This window comes from Vicia villosa, linkage group LG1 (genome assembly GCF_029867415.1).
Source record: "Vicia villosa cultivar HV-30 ecotype Madison, WI linkage group LG1, Vvil1.0, whole genome shotgun sequence".
NCBI lineage: Eukaryota > Viridiplantae > Streptophyta > Magnoliopsida > Fabales > Fabaceae > Vicia > Vicia villosa.
Genome location: NC_081180.1, coordinates 118108382 through 118131812, shown reverse-complemented (window position 1 = coordinate 118131812; position 23431 = coordinate 118108382). Strand labels below are relative to the sequence as shown.

Sequence of the window (23431 nt, the reverse complement as noted above, 5' to 3'; positions counted from 1 at the left end):
TTTATTTAATTACGTGCTATGTGATTTATTTAATCATTAATTGGTAAATTATATGCTTATGTGATATTTCTGTTATATATCGAGTTTTAATAGTAAATAACATGAGTTAATGAGTTAGATGAATTATTGGGCCTAAGTTGGCATTAGTAAGTGGGGAGTGTTAATTAGAGCCCATTAGTAATTAGGAAGACAGTAAGAGTTTCATAAAACAAGAGTTTTAGAGAAGAATAGAATTAGAGCTCATTTTTGGGGATTTTGGTGAAAGAAGAGAAGAGGAGAATCTCAAGGTTGAAGATAGAGTTGACTTCAATCCAAAACCTAAGGTAAGGGTGGGATTTTTTCATGCTAAAGGGATGTATGATGATGTTTAGGGTGGGTTGAATTGTATGTTTAACCATGGATTATCTTTGTGTAGAACTTTAGGGTTTATGATGAAAATGCATGAAATCTTTGATTGAAAATGTGTTTTGATTGATGTTTGATGATAGATGATGATAGATTTCGTGTTTATACATGTTTAATTGTTGATTTGAATGAATCTTGGGTGAGGGAAGGGTGATTACGCAGGTCTGTTACTGCTATCATTTTTCTGCATAATCGCGCTTCCGCTAAGCGGGCTCGCTAAGCGGATGCTGTTTCATTAGCCAGTCTGCTAAGCGGAGCCTGTTTCGTAAAAAGTTTCTTCCACACGCCGCTTGAAGCGTGCTTGTTGAATTTCAATGAGCATAAGCGCGCTTGAAGCCGCTAAGCGGACCCTGTTTTACAAAACTTGTCCAAACTTTGAAATGATGTATCTTTTGATCTGTAACTCCTTTTTGTATGCCGTTTGAACCTCCGTGAAGCTGTAATTGATGTCTTTCCATTGTATATGCTTTGAATATCTTTGTAAACTCTTGTGAATCCCTTTCTTGAATTGGATCGTTGTATGATGTAATTGTTGTGTGAGATGAATTGTTGTTGTATGATGATGCAACATGGTGACGTGATAATGACGTGATGCATTCTTATGAATGATGGTGATTTAGTTGTTGAAGTTCGAAATTATATTGATGATGTTCAATGGTGATTTTGAGTGATGTTGTGACGTATTGTTCGTGTTGTGTTGGTGTGGATGTTGCATTCATTGTGTCACATCCATTTGCATAAGCGATGGTGGCCTTTTGGCAAAAGCGACGGTGGCCTTATTGGAAAATAGCGACGGTGTGCCCAATGGAAAAATTGAGACGGTGGGAGTTTTACTCCAAATTGGTACCATATGCATTTGCATAAGTCGAGTCGCATTTGAATGGCATTTAATGTTATGCTCAATATGTGTTTGTATGATGTGGTAATGGGATGTTGTTGAGATGTGATGATGAGATGTTTTCTTGATGTATTAGTGTTATATTTGTGATTAGAATATGATGTTATACTTGTTGGTTGACAATCTTACCGTATTGCTAGATGTTTAGTGAATTGAACTTTATAACATGCTATGTGATGAGAAGTGGTGATATATGTATGATCTTTACTATGCTTTGAATATTATCATATATTTCTTTATAATGAATGATATCTCACCCCTTCTGTTTGAATGTTACTCTTTGTTGGTAACGTGCAGGTAATGCCGTGGAGTAGTCGTATACCTATTAGCTTGTGTTGGTGTGTCGATGCTCTGATACGTAGCACTCGGGGAACGTCTAATTTTCTTTGATGATGTCGAGTCTTATTGTTGTTGTCTTTCCGTTTCTTGTATTATGTTTGGATATGGTTACCTCTTATGGATTATGTTGTTACATCCTATAGAGATATGTTGGATTCTTAGTCACCCATGTTTGGCATGCATGACTTGGATATTGTTGTCGATGTTGTTCTGCTACGATATTATAGATATATGACTTTTGATGACTAATGGATTAAGTTTCCCTCCTTTGTACTTTCTATGTATCTGTCTATGTGATCATGTGTTTGTGATTTGTTTTAGACGCAATTGTGACGCCTCAGATGAAATGTGTGTTTTAAGACTTTTATACTCTGATTTTTATTTATTATTACCGGGTAGATTTGGGGTGTTACAACTGTCACTTTACCCCTTGTTTAATAAAACACCGTGGGGTTCCTACACATGGGTTTGAATCCCAACATCTTTGTTAGTTCTTGTAATTTAGGATTGACATTAAGTTTTGTAAAACAAATAAAAGCAGGAAGAATGTAATGTAAACTATAATATAGAAGAACATGTACAACAAGATGTCCCACTGAAATGCTAGAACATGTTATGTTGAAGTATTTCAACATCTGGAATAACATGTCACATTGGATGTCACGACATCATGCTTGAACTGAAGTGAAGAGTTTTAATCTGTTATGATTTAACTACTACAGAAGAATGCAGAATATTCCTGAATATTGTGCAAATCATATAAGGCGTGATTTATTTAATAGGTTTGAAGAATCAATAATATACAACAAAGAATCAATCAGAATATTCGAAGAATATATAGTTTCTAAATATGGAGACATTTTAGGAAGCTAAAGATTGAAGGCCTTGTTTGTAGCAGAAGTTAGTGCTTATTTGTAACAGCAAATATGCTGAGATTAGAAGCCCAAGTCCAGTTGGGGTATAGGTTATGTTTAGGCTATAAGTATAACGTTTTGTAACCTAGGTCGAAGGGGATTGAAGATGTAGAATCCTAGGGTTTGGAAGGGTGAACCTCCCGGGATGTGGGAAGGTCACCATGTCTGTCTCAAAGCTATGAAGCAAGAGACATATTGTTCACCTTGAAGCCCGTAGGCAAAAGGTGTATTGTTCTTGAAGGAAGCTTTTAAGCAACTCTAAGTTAGTGTTCTTATTCATGGGGCTTGGCTAGGTATTGTCTTGTAAGTGTGTCTTTCGGTTGTTATTTCAATAGCTGTTACTGGGTTGTAATAGTTAGGTATCACTAGGGAGTGAGCAGAGGTTCTCTTGTCTTGGATGAGTTTCTAAGGTAAAGGTTACATTGGGTAGTGACTAGGTAAACCGGAGGTTGTTTATTTGTAAATCGAAGGTTGTTTGCATAAAATAGTACTACTGATAGTGGAATCTTCTTCCTGGCTTGGTAGCCCCTAGTGTAAGTGTGTTTGTCACCGAACTTGGTCAACAATTGATTGTGTTATTTACATTTTAGTACCGCGTGAAACTGTGTATATCTTGCCTGTGCTTTTCATGACAGACCTGATGTCTCGACATCCTTTAGAACTTCTGGGTCTGCTATACAAGAATTTCAATTGGTATCAGAGCAGGCATCCTGTTCTGTCTCTGGATGAGATCATGGGAGGATACTTTCTGGTTTGGCAAGGAAGAATCTTACTGAAAAGAGGTATGAACTTGGACAATTCATACTACTGTACGGATGATCTCTTGGCAATGATCATTGGTTATCTAGAGCAGAAATTATTCCTATTTGTTGCCTTCAGGCCTGTAGCTTGGTGGAAATCTGTTGTATGTAGGCTTGATTTATTTTCAATCCTATGTTGCCATGTTTATACTTGAGACAAAATGTCTCGCTGCCTACAAAATTTTCCCAATCACATGAAATAACAAACATTAATTGCATTATTTAGAGAAAAACATAAACTACCCATAATACTATCCCAAGTTAACTGAATTCCAAGAAAATTTTGGGGTGTTCAACCAAGAAACTTTTGGTATGGATTCTTGATTATTGGAAAAATTCCCTCATTTTCAAATTAGAAAAATGAGTTCCATTATCCAATACATGCATTTCGATTGTTCAAACCTGCAAATAATTCACTTCAAATATAAATGGCTTACTCCTTCTATAGTGATCTTTGACACTACCTCTGCTTATATCCACTTATTGAAGTAATTCACACCTACATGTAAGAAATTTAATTGCCTCGGGGTGAAGGGGAATCTTCCCATAATTTCAACTCCTCACTTGTGGAATGTCCACGGCGGGGGTCCCAAAATGGAGGACCTCGGTTGGGGTGTGACATAGGTCTGAAAATCATTGACATTTGTGGCATTTGTTGATGAAGTTTGTGATGTCCCTTTGAAAATTTGGCCAATAGTGTTCGACCCTCAATAGTTTATTCGCCAATACTCCTCCTTCAATGTGGCTTCCACAAACACCTTTGTGCACCTTCATTAGTACCATTGTCCTCTTTCTAACCAAGACACCTTAACATTGACGTGAATGTTTCCATCTTATATAATTTTCCCGTGACCAAGATAGATTTTCTAGATAGATTTTTTTATCGCCTAATCCTTATCTGCTGCTAAATGCTTGCTTATCAAATATTTAATTATGGGCTCCATTCAACACTTATTTTTTGCTCTGTCGACGAGGTTAACTGTAACAACTTTAGTATTTAGAATCATCAATGTTTCGCATTTTATTGTTTTATTGTGTTAGGGTTTGGAATATCCTTGACGGATGTTGAAGAGATTTTTGGTGGACTAGCTAATTATTCAGTAAGGGCTTGGAATTCCTCAATATATTAAATACTTCAATTTTTATAGTTTATATTCCTTAAAACATATTATCCACAAATATTTCCTTCCTTGTACTTATTTTCAATACAATAAATACTTCATTTTTTTTATAGTTTATATTCCTTAAAACATATTATCCTTAACAAATCATTTATAGTTGGGACAGAACAAAAATAAAATATTATTATAGATATGGGAAGAACATGATAGGTTTGTCCACTACCCACCAAGCCTGATTTCTGGTTATTCCGTTTTGCTCTTTTCAAAATTGCCAAATGCTTTCTCCACATCCTCAAAAGTAAAGCCAATACCTAGAAGGTATATTTGTCGGTTCCCACTTCTAAAGCCATTAAAAAATTGGTAACATTCACATGAAAAATACTTACCACTTTGTCCACTACACTTTTCTTATTATATATAGTAACCCAAACCTTTCTTACTTTGCATGTATATTCCATTTCATCCAACTCCAATTAAACTTGTTGCAACTTGTGTTCTAGTGCTCCTACTAGTCACTTTAACAAAGAAGATAGAATCTTCATTTGTTTCTTTCAACTTCCCCAAACTAAGGGTTATTATTTGTTCCTTTTTTCTTTTCATCTAGTTCTTTACACTTAACTTAACACTCCTCACTATAAGCCAATTGGTGTGTCTTAATATCAAGTTTCTTAGTTTTTAGTAGAATTCATTTTGTTTCTTATTTTAGTCTCAAGTAGTAGAAACTATTTAATTTTCAAAATGAGGCTTTCTCCTATTTTAATACTATTATTCTCTATATATTTTCTTACTTTGTTTCTTTATGTTGATGCAAGACATCATTCTCATACAAAACACAAACATTATCATAATCCACCATCTGAAATTTCACAACCTCCTTCTCCACTACCTTCACCACCATATCCTAGACCTCCTTCTCCACTACCTTCACCACCATACTCTATACCTCCTTCTCCACTACCTTCACCACCATATTCTAGTGCTCCTCCTGAAGAACTTCCTAGTCCTCCTCCTACTAGTGATCATAATAGTTGCCAAAATGTATCTGGTTTATTCGATGTACGAAAATTCGGTGCCGTTGGAGATGGAGTAACCGATGATACTGAGTCTTTTAAAATGGCTTGGGACACTGCTTGTCAAAGTGAATTACCACTTAATGTTATCTTTGTTCCTAGTGGTTTCTCCTTCATTGTTCAATCTACTATTTTCACAGGTCCTTGTAATGGTGGCATAGTATTAAAGGTAATGCACTTAGTGCTGTTTATATTAAATTATTTGAGTTTGTGACATACATATATATATATATATATATATATATATATATATATATATATATATATATATATATATATATATATATATATTATTTATGACTTGTTTGTAATCTTTTTCAACTTCTTTTCATAAGTTATCTAAAATACTTTACCAAAATAACTTCTAGCACTATTAGAAAAGGTTGAAAAGTAATGTAAATTAGTGAGAAAAAGTAAAACTTGTTAGCAAATTTGGCGTTTCACTGCTTAAAAGTAAATAAGTGAAATGTCGCGGGTTACAACCTGCGTCCCTGCAATCAGATATCCTTGCACAACTATCAAATTAACTGGCTTAACTGATCACTTTGTTGGTGTATATGGAGAAGGTTGATGGCACTCTTATGACACCTGATGGGCCTCAATCTTGGCTGAAAAACAACAGTAGGCGTCAATGGTTAGTCTTTTATAGAATCAATGGTATGTCACTTGAAGGAGGTGGTACAATTGATGGCAGAGGACAAAAATGGTGGGATCTTCCTTGTAAGCCTCACAAGGTATACATATTAATGTAACTTAAAATCTTAACAAATTAACTTTTGTTGCTTAAAACACTAGCTGATCCGTCGCTAACAATATTCTTCCACAGGGACCTAATGGAACAACATTAGCAGGACCTTGTGACAGCCCAGTTGTAAGTTTTCAAAACTTTTCTTATGCACTAGTTTATGCATGATTGAAAATGATTATTTGAATGTAACTTTGGAACTTTGATTTTGCAGGCTATAAGGTTTTTCTTGAGTTCGAATCTGACTGTAAAAGGACTTAGGATAAAAAACAGCCCTCAGTTCCATTTCAGATTTGATGGCTGCCAAACTGTTTATGTAGAATCAATCGTCATAACAGCTCCAGCGTTAAGCCCGAACACGGATGGAATACACATAGAAAATACTAATGATGTCAAAATATATAACTCTATTGTTTCCAATGGTTAGTTACAAAATAATCAATCCCTTAGCTCCCTTTATATTTTGCAGCATCACAAGGCATTAATAACACTATATTTTTCATGAATTTTTCTCTTATAGGTGATGATTGTGTTTCCATTGGAACTGGTTGCTTTGATGTTGATATTAAAAACATTACATGTGGACCAGGTCATGGGATAAGGTAATTTTATTATTAATTTTCATGAAAAGTTACATTCAGTATGGATCTAGATTGCGTGCAGTCATAACCTATGAAACACAGATACATACACGGACACCAGACACGACACTGACACTAACACATCAACATCGATAATAATTTGAAAAAATGAATAAATTGAACGTAATCATAAATGGCGGTGTTGTGTCTGTGTCTGACACTGAAGTCTGAAACGTCTTTTTTCTGATTCATAACACTCTGGCTACGCACAAACTGTCACAACGTTGTGATTAGATGAAATCGGCCACGTCTAGACACCAAATTTCAAGCAAGACATTATAGATTGAAAAAAATAAATTTGAAATATGATCATCCGATCATAATCAGACGGTTTAAACGTGGTTGACTATATGTCGTTACACCGCAAACAATGTAAATCTGGTTTATATATCATACTAGTTTATTATTTGTGCTTAATCTATATTTTTCTTTTTGTTTTACTTTGTTCAGCATTGGAAGTTTGGGAAACCACAACTCCAAAGCATGTGTATCAAACATAACAGTAAGAGAATCAACTATAAAATTTTCAGATAACGGAGTAAGAATCAAGACATGGCAAGGTGGATCAGGATCAGTATCTGGAGTAAGATTTAAGAATATTCACATGGATACAGTGAAAAATCCAATTATAATTGACCAATTTTACTGTCTCAGTAAAGATTGCAGCAACAAAACCTCTGCAGTTTTTGTATCAGACATAGTTTACACAAGCATAAGAGGAACTTATGATATTAAACATCCTCCTATGCATTTCGCGTGCAGCGACTCCGTCCCTTGCACAAACTTGACTCTCTCTGATGTTGAGCTTCTTCCATCTCAAGGAGATATATTAAATGATGCTTTTTGTTGGAATGCTTATGGAAATTCAGAGACATTAACTATTCCTCCAGTTTTTTGCTTGCTGGATGGTATTCCTCAGGCCATTTCAGACAATGATATTGGTCAATGTGGATGAACATTTAAAATCTGTAAAGTCAAAGTGTGTGTGTACATATTTAGATATGTAGTATGGTTTTGAGTATTTGGGTTTGATTGAATGATTGTTGAGGAGTTGTGTTTTAGATGCTCCTTCCCAATTGTTAACTATGTATTGTATATTTTTTATTTGAAATTGAAGTTTGGATTTGTTAGCTTGAATTTGGGACCAACATATACTAAATAAATCTTGATATTGTCATACATGGATACTAAATAAATCTTGATATTGTCATACATGGATCATTGGTATACATTTTTTGTGTGTAGAATATGTTCTGGTTGTCCGCAAGGCCTACGAAGAAGACTCAATAACAAGTGTTAAAAGAAAAGGCAAGTCGAATAGGTGCACCCTCATCTATGTCGAGCATACACGATCACGCCCTCCGTCACATTTCTCACAATTGATATCTAATCAAACGGCCATTTGTATAAGGCGCTAAATCACACGCGGATGATTTTAACCGTCCATACTATATAAAGACCAGATCACATCATTTCAGACATTTAATTTATTCTCACTCTCATATTACTTTTACTCCGCCACACCGGAAACTTGCTCCACCGCACCAAGACTTCATTTCACCTCTTTACTACACATTTCTAGTTCTTTAACGGTAGAATGATGTTGTTTGTGATCGAAGTTTGCATTGTACCCTTTAGCATCGACTATGGGGCAACTGTTCTAAACTGGCCAAAATGATCTCACATTGATTGGGAATCGAAGCTAAGAACAATTTATATACAACATTCATACATCTCAATCCAACGGAGCTTCTTTTCTAAAAGACAAAGTCGTGAGGGTTCTCCCATCCAAAGCAGACAATACCTCATAGCTACAGTGGCGTGGACTTAAGATCGACCGAAAAATTGGTGCCATGTGTAGGAACTGTAGTTCGCATCGTGCCTCTTAGCCTCAATTGGAGAGCAACTGTTTCGAGCTGGCCAAAATAGTCACACATTGTTTGAGAATCGAAACTAAGGGTAGTCTATATACAACATACATACACTTCAACCCAACGAGACACATGTTCTAAAAGACAAATTCGTGAGAATTCTCACACTCAAAACAGACTATACTTCGCGCAAATTTGAAGTCGATCAAAATAAAAGTTTTAATACAAAAGTTTCTCCCACAAGTTCTAAACCATCTTATCCATTTAATTTGGTCATTTTCTTCTAAGTTCAAAAACTTTCATTCTTCTTCCACACTATTAGGGATGCGAATATGCAAGTCAACTAACATTGACATATGACCTAACTTATATAAACCCATATTAGGACAAATTTTTTATAAATAGAGAAGACCTAATTTTTTTAATAAGTTTATTTAATTAAAAAGGTTAGGTCATGAGCCATAATATTTTTTAAAAGCTTATCAGATCAGCCTATTTAAAAAATATATAAATAACGTTATTATTATTATATTATATTTTGTACTTTGAATTAAAATACAAAAATAAAATTTAATCATCTTAAAAAATTTATGAAAATAAATTGAAAAAACCATATGAACGATGTGATAATTTTTTTTATAAGTTATCACAAATAAATAAAGTTATTCATATGTATCATATGATCACCAACCTCATTCCAAAAGGTTGTATCGACGAGATTCATCGCATTTAAAGTCGTTTCATTTGGGGTGATACTGAGCAAAGATGCAAATACCATGTAGTGGGGTGGGATACGATTTCCAAACCATGAAAGAATGAAAGTCTTGGCCTTAGAAGATTGAAAGAGATGAACGAAGCCTGCATTCTGAAGATTGGTAGGAGACTCCAAGTGAGCACTAGGGAGCTTTGGTGCCAAGGGTTACGTGGGAAATACAAATGTGATATTAATGTGGACATGATAGAAGCGAAGGTAACAAATTCTACCCTATGGAAATCTATTGCCAAGGTGTGGACCATATTACAGGATTGTAGTTGGTGGAATATTGAATATGATAGGAACATAAACTTCTGCAAGGACGCGCGGATAGTAGAAGGTATGTGTTTGGTGGGTTGTAACATTCAAATATCTGATCAGCTAACTAACGCAAAGTTGTGGGAGGTTGTTAATAATGAATGAAAAAGGAACTGGCCTCTGTTATCTAATTGGATCCTGATGGATGAATTGTGTGTTTTTTTCGCAGACTGTCCAATTGATTGCAAGAAGCTGTTAGATATGGATGTGAAGGGGATTGTTACCCCTAGGCTTCTTGCGGTGTAGTTTGTTTTTCGAACGGTTTCACCCTCTCTTCAATCAAATTAATAAATAAATAGTATCACAAAATTTATGCTATTAAGTAAACTTAAATAAGTTAATGCAAACATATAATTTCATTAATCTTTTAATTTTTTTTTTCTATTTAAATATTAGGTTAAATTATAGTTTTGGTCCCCCAGTTTTGCCTGATTTACGAAATTAATCCCCCAATTTTCAATTCAAACAGTTTTGATCCCTCTATTTTAAATTCTAACAGTTTTAGTCCCCCTCTCATGTTTTTATAAAAAATCGATGAGATTTTTTTCGTTTTTTAACTTATATTTTTATGTATAAAGTACAACAATATGTTTATATACGATGATTTGTCATGTTTCACAAGTAAATTGTTATTTAAAAAAATGAAGGCATTGTTATTTTTAAGTGAAAAGTATGAAAGAGATACCAAAATTGTTTAAAATTTAAAATAGAGGGACCAAAACTATTTAAATTTAAAACAGGAGAACCAAAATTGTTTAAATTTAAAATAGGGAAACCAATTTCGTAGATAAAGTGGGACAACCAAAACTGTAATTAAACCTAAATATTAATTGAATTTTTTATTTACTAATATTTAAATGAAATAAACTTTTAAGCAGATTAATAAATCAAATCAAACATTCAAAAATGTCTGATACTTAAAATAAACATATAATAAACTACACAACATAGTTAGACTATAAAATTTTAACAAGAACGGACTCAAACTTAAAAAAACTTAAATCGGTCCATTTATTGGCACTTCTAAACACCACCGACTTAAAACCAAAACCAGGAACACAAGCTTCTGGTCCCTTATGCTTTTGCAAAAAATCCAAGTAAATCAATTTTGTCCCTAGCTTTTATCATCGATCGTTAGAAGTTTTAGAAATTGATTTAGGTTTTCATTGTTGATGTACACGCATACTACGCAATGTTCTTACCAATCATTTTTGGATCACTCTTTTGCTCATGATTATGTCATAAATATTTTTGGGACAATCCAATTAAACACTACTACGACAAAGTATTTAGTACGGTTTCATTTAAACGGTACTTCATCCTTTCCTTGTTAATGTTTTTTTTTTAATTATTTATATTTTACACATATTTGAAGATAAAAAATTTTATTAGTTTTTCTCTTCAACTATAATGTTGTTAACCAGTCCCGTTAAGTCAACGCAAAATTAATAGTAGTGTAAAGATACCTGATGTAGGAGCTGGGTTATATGTTTGAATCTGTAAAATTTTACTTATTTATTTTTATTGACTAAATTCCAAATATATATATATATATATATATATATATATATATATATATATATATATATATATATATATATATATATATATATATATATATATATATATATATATATATATATATATATATATATAGAGGGCATATCATATAAGAATGACATATTTATATGAGAATGAATCCGAACCATTGGATTTTAAAATAAATGGTGGAGATTATGAGTGAATCTTTTTTTTCTCTCTCCTACTTCATTTATTTCAAGATACAAGAGAGGGAAAAAAATATTCACTCATCATCTCCACCATTTATTTTAAAATCCAATGGTTCGGATTCATTCTCAAATTCTCATATAAATATGTCATTCTCATATGATATGGCATATATATATATATATATATATATATATATATATATATATATATATTCCATGTTAGTGTAAAGCAACGAAATTGAGTGAATGTAATGTATATTAGGTCATTAAAGCAAGTGGTAGATATTCAAGTAAGGAAGTTCCACATCGAGTATATCTAATATCAATTCTAACATAAGCCAACTATTGAAATTAACTAACTACTAGAATTCAAATGTAACTATACAATAAAAGTCAGTATCCTCCCTTAATTCAAGTTAACTATAGATAGCACACAAATATCTTTTTTAAAATTTTCTAAAGTATCAAACTTGACAATTTTAGTGAATAAGTATGCTAATAATTGTTTTTCCAGCTGTGCAATGGACCGGCTTCAACACCTCTTTATTCATTTACTCTAAAATAAAAATAAAAAAAAACTTTTCTTCAATATACTTACTTCAACAATGTAATATATAATTTCTTGCGGGGCTAGCTCAACACATCTAAATTTTAAGGTGAAAAAGAACAAATTGTGTCAAACTTTAAATTATATTTTGCCTTAAAACTCGAGATGTGTTAAGTTGTGTATTTTGCAGAATCAACCAAATTTTTTCTTCTAAAATGGTATTTGAAAAGAACAGATAAAGTTATATTTTTGAAAATAAATATTTGTTATGAAGAAATGTCTCACGAAAGCGTCACAAGTGTGATAGTTAAAAAATTAATAAAGCATTAAAGTAATTCATTGCCTAAAAAATATAATTATTTAACCATATTAGAAGAAGGTCATGCATGTGTATGATAAGCATGTATGATTATGATTAGGAATGTGTATAGATGCATAGTTAGGTTGTTAGAAGAGATAACTAACTCAATAGTTAGTTAAAACCAACACTAAAAAAAAACTCCTCCCCAGCGATATATATTAGCGACGTGGAAATTTATGTGGCTCCAAAATGCTTGTTGCGACGTGACTCTAACATCGCAACCTGTATTTTAATATTAAATCACTTTATAGCCTTAAAGTAATCAGAAGTCAGACATGGGGTAATGTGAAAAACAGTTGCGACGTGGGATACACGTCGCTACATTAAATACATAAATTAATTCATTAAAAGCCATAACGTTCAAATGGGGGGAATATTCAAATTTTTGCAAAATTTGATTGTGACGTTAGAAACACGTCGCTACTTTTAGAAACCAAAAACAACGTTCCACTGAAGTGACACAGTGGCAGCCTTGCAGGCAGGGACATTGATGAGTGTTACCGTTGCCATGTTGCGACGTGTAACTCACGTCGCTACATTGTCTATTAATCTAACCATTTCACTTCCCTCCACCACCATTCACGAACAACCATTTTTTCCATTTTTCTTCTGCAAACGAAACCCAGTTCTCTCCCAAAATCCCCTCCTAAAATCTAACCCTTCTCTCCCAAAATCAATTCAATCCCAATTTTTTTTTATATCAAAGGTAGTTAAGGTTACATTTGATATTTTGTTTATTTTCTTATAATTTCATTATATATTTTGTTTTTAATTTTTTATTTTTTTTGTATAGATTTAGTAGATTGAAGAAGGTAGTAGATTGAAGAAGGAGGAGTAGATTGAAGAAGATGTAAGTTATTTTTGTCTATTGTAGTATATTTTAAATAGATTTATTAGGTATTTTTTTTAATAGATTTATTAGGTATATGTTTGTTGAAAATAAAATTTGTAATGTTTGTTTACAAATTATTTGATATGTTTGTTTACAAATTACTTTTTTTAATAGATTTATTAGATATTTTTGTTGATATGTTTGTTTATTAGATATGTTTATTTGATATGTTTATTAGATATGTTTGTTTATTAGGTACATTATAAAGTTTTCATTTTTAATTTTTATTATGTATATTATTTATTATAATGAGTAATATTATACTATATTTAAAAAAACAGAATATATATTATATTTATATATTTGTTTATTAGATATGTTTGTTTATTAGGTATAATATAAAGTTTTCATTTTTAATTTTTATTATATATATTATTTATTATAATGAGTAATATTATACTATATTTTAAAAAAACAGAATAGATATTATATTTTTATATAGAATTTAATTTTTATTATAAATTTAATTTTTGCATATATAGAAATTAAATTTTTTATGTTTATAATAAAAAGATAATATTTTTATAGTATGAATTATGAAAATAAAATGTTAAAAAGAGAATATTTTTATACATATAAGTTATGAATTTTTTATGTTTATATAAAATAAGTTATTTTTTTGAAAAATAGAAATATAAACAAACTATAATTAAAAATACATCATTTTTGTATATATTTGATAAAAATATTTTTATTAAAAAAATTCTAATAGAACATGTTTTATATGTAATATATATTATTGTTTTTTAAAAATAGTAATTATTATTAAAAATAATATACATATTAATCTTAATGAATGTAGAAGTTATGTTTACAAAATATTATTAATATTTAAAATAGTAAATATTTAATAGTAGTATTTTTATATGGTACATGTTTAATATGAGTAGTACTTTTTAATATGTAATATATATTTATATGGTACATGTTTAATAGTTGAATCAAACGCGAAAATGAGGCCCAGATGGAGATGATGCGGAAGAAGCAGTCTGATATGGAGGAGCAGCATGCGCGGCAAATAGAGGGCATTCTGAAGAAGCAAGCTGAGATGGAGGAGCAGATGAGACGATTTATGCAAGGAGGTGGAAATTACAGTAATGCTCCTCCTCAAGAGCCGGAGGATGACGGAGTGGCTGATGATTTTAATCCGGATAATTATTTTCCGGATGATGCCTCTTAAAAACATTTTGTATTTTATTTGTTTTTAATTTATTTTTATGTAAACTATTCTACATTTTAATTCATTAAAATATTAGTTTTAAATTTTTAGTTTTATTTAATTGAATTTATTATATAAAGTTTATTATATGAATTTATTTTATAAAATTTTATTATATAAATTTTATTATATAAATTATATTTTATAGATTTTATTATATAAATTTTATTTTATAGATTTTATTATATATATTTTATTATATATAAATTTTATTATATATATTTTATTATATATATTTTATTATATATTAATTAATTATATAAAACCAAATATCTGCGTGATTAAATTTTTTTTAAAAAAAGCATTTAATGTAGCGACGTGGATACCACGTCGCTACATTGGTCAACATCACAGTTTTCCACACCTGCCACACCTGCTGTGTGTGCAGGGAGCTGTTTCCAATGTAATCCTATTGCGACGTTGGAGTCACGTCGCTACCTTCTGACTTGGTCTCCATGTCGCTACATAGTTGCCACTTTAGCTCACGCGACGTGTTTGCCCACGTCGCTATTTTTTTGTTGTGACGTGATGTTGCATGTTGCGACGTGCTATCCACGTCGCTGCAGAGCATCTTTTTTGTAGTGCAACTCTCAAGTTCTATAGCTATATATAGTAGTGTATCACCTTGTAATCAAATGATTGAATACCATGAAAGCTAACTTTGCATGAGTTCAAAATCTTTAGTTCACTCTCTCATTCATGGAATAATGCATTCATCTTAATATGGTATCATCTGCCTCGAAGGGTCTCGTTCTACTATATCATCATCAACCTTGGAGAGATCATCGCCATTGTTGAATCTTTTGTAGCTTCAAAGAAGTTGGTTTTCACTCGTCTTTTGATGTGAGTTTCAGAGAAACATCACTGACGTTTTTGAGTTGTTGTTTCAAAGCTTCAGAGAAGCTATAAGTCATAATGTGCTTGTTATCTTTCATCAAGTTCCAAGCTTCAGAGAAGCTTACATTTGTTGTAGATTCGATCTACATATTAAGTTTATGAGAATTATCATCAATGGTTGATCTTGAGAAATTCCCAACTACTTCTCCGCAAGCATCACAAGTTACAGCTACTCAACTTGCTTTCTCAGGTAACACGAACATCTTTGCACCAAAACTTTCAATTAAACTTCAAGAAAACAATTTCTTGCTTTAGAATCAATAAGTGGAAGATGTCATACTCTCACACAAACTCCACAGAATTATGGTCAATCCTCAAACCCCACCTGTGTTCATTACTAAAAGAGATAGAATTGCCAATATTGTATCTGAAAAATATGAGGCTTGGATCGTGCAATTGCAGACTCTCTTCTTGTTGTTGAAGATCCTATTTAAGAAAGGGACCAAGTTAATGCCATCTTGCAAGGGTTACTAGAGGAATACAACCCTTATAGCCTGATGGTCTATAACAAAGGCGAACCAACTAACATTTATGATGTAAAAGCATTTCTCTATGTCCAAGAAGCTCAATTGGACAAGTTCAAGCAAGAGTTAACTACTCCCACCGCAACGGAAAATGTAGCTCAAGGTTCATTCAACTCTAATGGGGCCATAAATGGTGCTTCTCATGTTCATGTCCAACACTTCTATTGTGGCAGAGGAAGAGATACTCGTGGTAGAGGGTGTGGCAGGCATAACTTTGCTCTAGGTAACAGGCTAACATGTCAATTATGAAAAAAATATGGTCACTTTGTGCTTGAATATTGGCATTGATTTGATGAGCACGTTGAGCCAACTCAACCAAAGCCTCAAAATCAAGCTTCAACTAGCAACAATTCAACTGATACTCAAAGTTCTAAGGCTTCAACCTCTACTGCACCTCAAGAAACTGCGTATATGACACATCACAATACTTTAGACATTCATTAAGGTCTTGAATCAGAGGCTTGATTTGACGACTCAGGTGCATCCCATTATATTACTCATAGCCTTATGAATGTACAAATGTTCAAGCTTGTGCAGGTCCAAATAGAGTGGTAATTGGTATTGGACTTGGTCTAGAGGTCAAAATAGTTGGTCACTCTAAATTATTTCCCCAATATGTGTCTAACTCTATCTTGAATTTAACTGATCTGCTTTATGTTCCTACTATCATTATAAATTTTATCTCTGTTTCAAAATTTGCAAAGGACAATAATGTTTACTTTGTATTCCACTCTAATAAATGCTTTGTTAAATCTCAGGCATCTAGTGTTGTTCTAATTGAAGGATTCCTAGATGAGAGTGGCTTGTATTGCTTCACCAACCTAGTTTCGAAATCTTCAAGGCCTTGCTTGATTCACAAGTTTCAAAATTTACTTCTTGTTGCAAATACCATCTTAGCTTATTCTGATAATAACACTTATTCTTGTACCAATAAAGTTGTGAGTCAAAGTGGTTGATCTCTTTGTCATGCTAGATTAGGTCATGCTAACTCTAGAGCTCTAAAGAGCATCTCTCATCTCAGTAAAATTCCTATGAGCAATAAAAAAGTCATTAATTTCTTTAACTCATGTTTTGTAGGAAAGTCTCACAAGTTGCATGCTCCATTGACTAATACCAATTATATTCACTTATTTGACCTAGTTCATACTGATCTATGGGAACATTCACCATCACCTGTAAGTGGTGGCTATACATATTACATTGCATTTGTTGATGCATTTTCTAGGTACACTTGGATTTACTTTCTCAAGCAGAAGCGTGATATCATCTCTGCATTCAAATTATTTCAAAAGCATGTGGAAATATAATTTCAAGTTAAAATCAAGGCCATTCAATCTAACTCTGCGGAGAATTAAAACCCCTGACTAAGTTGCATCAAGAACAAGGCATTTTGAACAGGTTAACTTGCCCTCACACCTCACACCAAAAATGGAACTGTTGAAAGGAAGCATAGATAAATTGTTGAAATGGGACTCACTCTACTAGCTCATTCCTCTTTTCCTATCACTTATTGGGATCATAGCTTCACAACATCTGTTTACTTGCTCAATAGGTTACCCTCAAGTGCTCATACTGAGTTTATGACACATTTCTCAATCATTCACAAAAAAATAACCAGACTATGATGCCTTGAAAATCTTTGGTTTTTCTTCTTTTACCCATTTGAGACCTTATAATCACTACAACAAATAACGTTTTTCATGACGAAGCTTTCATAACATACAAAACAATACTGCGGGTACATGTGAACGGAGCGAATTATTTTATTTAAAAATATTAATAAAATCGTTGCCTCAGATATTTATAAATTTGACTTAAATATATGCTAAGGGTTTGAGGTTCGGTTCTGAAATCCTGACATTTAATGTTATATAAGGAACCAAAAAGGAGCCATTATGTTTTATAGATTTTACGTAAGATATGTTACATCGGTTTTTTTGAAAACCGAGATAAATACTCCCTAATTTTTTATTCTTTTGGCGACCAAAAAGGCACATTTTTTTATATATTTTACGTCGGCTAGTCTATTTTGATTTTTTAAGTTTAACCGAGATAAATTTTCTTTTAATTTTGACTCCCGTGTCCATCTAATTCAATTTTCGAGCCCTAACAAAAGAACACTTCTTCTGGAGCTTAGACAACGAAAGAACACTTCTTCTCCAAGGAGCTTAGCCAATGAAAGAACAATTCTTCTTAAGGAGCTCTGCGGTATGTTCTTGTTGTTCTTGTTGCTCTTCAATATTGTTGTTCTCCGTTACTGTTGTTCTTGTTGTTCTCTGGACATTGTTTTATTATTGTGGTTGTTGAGAAGCTATATTGTTGTACTCTTTTTTATTTTATTTTCATAAGCTTTAATTATTTATCGATCATAGTTGGATGAAATCAAATAGATTATGTAGCGAGTATTGTAACACCCTTCTAAACCCCGTGGCAATTAATCAAATTAAATCAGAGTAACATGCACAAGGGCGTCACAATTAATTAATAAAAATAAACCACATCGGTCACAGGTCATGCATTCACTGAAGAAACATACTAACATAACTCATAAATCAACTATCTCATGTTTACACAGCGGAATATATTATCAAACTAGCATTACATCATCCATGCTTTAATCCTCAAATAAGATAAATAAAACAGAGTTAATGTCATAAACAAAAAAAAAAACAGCGTTCCCCAGTGTTACACCTATCAGAGCATGACCCGACGCTAACAGACACATTGACTCATGAGCTAATCCTCACCGAGTCGAAGCCGCTATCCTCAATCTGAAAAATATAGTGTAAGGGTGAGTCTCATTCGCAATTAACAAATATTATTGCATTATAAATAACAGTACATCAACAGTTATATTATTCACCCAACTCATCTATATCCAGATCGTCCATCAACATACACACACATATCATCACAACAATATAAGAATATTCATATAGTCATGTTATCAATCCATGCAAATGAATGTCACTGACTGTATGCATGCGGTACCAATCATCATCATTGGGAATCACCCACCGACCGATCTATCATCATCCAGATACGGCCCTGCCAGCACAAATTCCACACAATGGGAATTCTGCCATTCACTGAATCCTCTCATCATCTAGGATTCAGTCCTCTCCAATGCTTATGAATGCATGCAAACATATATATAACATACTTTCATCATCTCCACTCTATGAGTAGCATCATCTATACTCATTTCATCATCATCATTACTAATCATGTTCATATATACATTAACATCATTCAATACAAACAATCATCAGTAAACCACAAAATCACATCACAAGGTTTACACAGTCTCAAACAGCATACAAAACAGGCCTACAGATCGAAAGTTACACATCACTGAACTTTCCAGAAAAATCACAAAACAGAAATTTCACATACAGAAACCATACGCGTATCATCAAGTCCATACGCGTCCATACGCGTATCACCATCCCTCATACGCGTACCATACGCATTCCATCAGAGTCAAAAATGGCCTAAAAACAACCTCATACGCGTATCAGCCTTACCATACGCGTATCACCAGGACCAATTTCCTCTTTAAAAATTCTCATACGCGTATGAGCATCCTCATACGCTCTCATACGCAAATCACCAGCACAAGGTACTTTGGGACAGGGCAGCTGCGTATCATACGCGTATAGCCCTTGGGGATTGTCCCTCATACGCGTATGACCTCATCCCATACGCGTATGGCACTGTGTCATACGTGAAACACCAGAAAATGTCCAGAACCTGCAACTTCGTAACAGTCCAAAACCCACTCGTTCTTACTCATACCAGTCCACGATTTTGAGTCTAAAGCAGTCCAATTTTCACTCTATTACTCATAGAATTCATTCATACGGATTAATCTATTATCCTACATCAATTCATACATCAAAACTCCAAAATCTAAACCAATTCTTAGGACCCAAAAACCTAACTCTGACATACAAATCAAATTGAATCAACAACACAACCATCATGCACCAATCATCTATAATCACAATAAGAGATGATAATTGGAAGAGTCCCCCCTTACCTTAGCCAAATTCTTGCTCTTTGGTCTCTTCCTCTTTGTTCCTCTTCTACGTTCTTCGTGTTCCAACTTTTCTCTTTTCACGTTCTGTTTTTTCTTTCCCAATTCTAATTATTTTATGAAAAATAATATTAAATTAGTAAGGGCTTTACTACACCACACCCCCTCTTCTTACTAATCTGTCACATGGCCCAAATCCCATCAACCATCATTTTTCTCATTATTTTCATAAAATCCATAATAATAATAATTATTAATCTAATATTCAAATTAAATTAAAATTAAAATTATACGGGTGTTATAACTCTCCCCCACTAAAAGAGCTTTCGTCCTCGAAAACATACCTTAGGTAAAGAGCTCTGGATAAGAATCCTTCATCTGGCTCTCTAGCTCCCAAGTAACATTTCCTTCAGCCGGTCCTCCCTAAGCTACTCTGACTAAAGCTATTTCCTTACCACGCAATTGCTTCAGCCTTCGATCCTCAATCCTCACAGGCAATGCCTCAACCGTTAAGTTGTCTTTTACCTGTACATCATCTACTTGGATCACATGGGACGGATCTGAAATGTATTTCCTCAACTGAGACACATGAAACACATCATGCAAGTTTGCAAGCATCGGCGGTAAAGCGACACGATATGCCACTTCCCCCACTCTTTCAGAAATTTGGAATGGTCCAATAAAACGTGGAGTCAACTTCTTTGACTTCAATGCCCGACCAATACCTGTCATATGAGTAACTCTCATAAACACATGGTCTCCCTCTTGAAACTCAAGTGTTTTCCTCCTCTTGTTATGATAACTCTTCTGACGACTCTTAGAAGCTTTCATCTTCTCTTGAATCATCTTAATCTTCTTTGTGGTCTCTTGTACAATTTCCGGACCAATCACAGCACTCTCACCAGATTCATACCAACACAACGGCGTCCTACACCTCCTACCATACAAAGCCTCAAACGGAGCCATACCGATACTCGAATGATAACTGTTGTTGTAGGTAAACTCAATCAAAGGCAGATAACTATCCTAAGTACCTCCTTTTTCTAACACACAAGCACGCAACAAGTCCTCTAACGACTGAATCGTCCTCTCAGTCTGTCCATCAGTCTGCGGATGATAAGCAGAACTCAATCTCAGCTTAGTACCCAAAGCTTTCTGCAAACCTTCCCAGAACTTAGACGTAAACCTCGGATCTCTGTCTGACACGATACTTGAAGGAATACCATGTAGACTAACTATCTTCTCAATATACAACTGAGCTAGCTTCTCCATCGGATAATCCATTCTCACTGGTATAAAATGTGCAGACTTCGTCAACCTGTCCACCACGACCCAGATAGCTTCACAATTTCTAACAGTTCTCGGCAAACCCGAAACAAAATCCATCGATATGCTATCCCACTTCCACTCAGGAATAAACATCGGTTGCATAAACCCAGATGGCTTCTGATGCTCAATTTTTGACTTCTGGCACGTCAAACAAGAGTACACAAACTCAGCAATTTCTTTCTTCATTCCAGGCCACCAAAACAACTTTTTCAAATCATGATACATCTTGGTAGCACCAGGATGAATACTCAACCCACTACGGTGTCCTTCTTCCAAAATATGTTTTCGTAGTTCTGCAACATCAGGAACACAAACTCGGTCACCAAACCTCAGTATACCATTCTCGTCAATTCTGAATTCACCACTCTTGCCTTGATTAATCAAAGTCAACTTATCGATCAATTCAACATCAGCTTTCTGACCCTCTCTGATCTCCTCAAGAATACCGCTAGTCAGCTTTAGCATACCCAATTTGACACTAGTAGGAGTACCTTCACACACCAAACTCAAGTCTCTGAATTGCTCAATCAAATCCAATTCCTTCACCATTAGCATAGCCATATGCAAGGTCTTCCTACTCAATGCATTAGCAACAACGTTTGCCTTACCAGGATGGTAATTCAAACCAAAATCATAATCTTTCAGAAACTCTAACCACCTTCTCTGTCTCATATTCAACTCTTTCTGATCAAAGAGATACTTTAGGCTCTTATGATCACTGAATACTTCAAATCTCGAACCATACAAATAGTGCCGCCACAACTTTAAAACAAAAACTACAGCTGCCAACTCCAAATCATGAGTCGGGTAATTCCTTTCATGTACTTTGAGTTGTCTCGACGCATAAGCGACTACTTGTTGATTCTGCATCAATACACCACCTAAACCCATCAATGATGCATCACAATAAACCACAAATGATTCCGTCGGATTCGGTAAAATCAAGATAGGAGCACTAGTCAACCTCCTCTTCAGCTCTTGGAATCCGTCTTCACACTTTGCATCCCAAATAAAAGCTTGTCCCTTCCTGGTTAGTTTAGTTAACGACAATGCTAACTTTGAAAATCCTTCAATAAACTTTCTGTAGTAACCTGCAAGACCAAGAAAGCTACGAATCTCTGACACTAACTTCGGAGTTTCCCACTGAGACACAGCTTCTATCTTTGTAGGATCAACAGCAATACCATTCTTAGAAATCACATGCCCAAGAAAACTGACTTCCCCTAACCAGAATTCACACTTCGACAGTTTGGCAAAAAGTTGCTTCTCTTTTAACAATTCCAATACCGTTCTGAGATGTTCAGCATGTTCTTCCTCATCCTTAGAGTATATTAGGATGTCATCTATAAACACCACCACGAACTTATCGAGATAAGGATGAAAGATCCTGTTCATATACTCCATAAAAACACCAGGTGCATTAGTAACTCCAAACGGCATTACAGAATACTCATAATGTCCATACCTTGTTCAAAAAGCAGTCTTCTGAATATCGTCATCTTTCACACGTATCTGATGATACCCAGACCTCAGATCAATTTTGCTAAACACACGCGCTCCAACCAACTGATCCATCAAATCATCAATCCTCGGCAAAGGGTACCGATTCTTGATAGTAACCTTGTTCAATTGTCTGTAATCTACACACAGCCTCATCGAACCCTCTTTCTTCTTCACTAGTAACACAGGCGCACCCCACGGAGAAACACTAGGACGAATGAATTTCTTCTCCAGCAATTCTTCTAACTGCTTCTTCAGTTCAGCCAATTCAGACGGCGACATGCGATACGGTGCCATCGACACTGGACTAGTTCCCGGAATTAAATCAATAGAAAACTCCACTTCTCTTTCCGGTGGTAATTCATTCACATCTTCTGGAAAAACTTCTGGAAATTCACACACCACTGGTAATTCGCTACTCGCCACTTCTTCTTTCACATTCATCAATGCGAACAACATAAACACTGTTGCACCATCCCCGATAGCCTCATTCACCTGTCTAGCTGTCATTTCCAGA

General features: G+C 34.0%; 1 protein-coding gene across 1 annotated transcript; it reads left to right on the top strand.

Annotated features, from left to right (window-relative positions):
- Nucleotides 1–4935: 4935 nt before the first annotated feature.
- On the top strand, nt 4936–8070 carry LOC131615380 (polygalacturonase At1g48100-like). Its single transcript, XM_058886736.1, has 6 exons — nt 4936–5716; nt 6114–6281; nt 6374–6418; nt 6507–6714; nt 6813–6894; nt 7384–8070. The coding sequence occupies exons 1-6, from the start codon at nt 5216–5218 to the stop codon at nt 7886–7888; spliced, it is 1509 nt and encodes a 502-aa protein (XP_058742719.1). The 5' UTR covers nt 4936–5215; the 3' UTR covers nt 7889–8070.
- The last annotated feature ends 15361 nt before the right edge of the window (nt 8071–23431 follow it).

Bases quoted from the DNA above. Each gene is read 5' to 3' on its own strand.
- LOC131615380 (XM_058886736.1), top strand. From the start codon at position 5,216: ATGAGGCTTTCTCCTATTTTAATACTATTATTCTCTATATATTTTCTT. The intron at 6,282-6,373 runs GTATACATATTA...ATTCTTCCACAG, and splicing joins TTCCTTGTAAGCCTCACAAG to GGACCTAATGGAACAACATT. The intron at 6,715-6,812 runs GTTAGTTACAAA...TTTCTCTTATAG, and splicing joins TAACTCTATTGTTTCCAATG to GTGATGATTGTGTTTCCATT.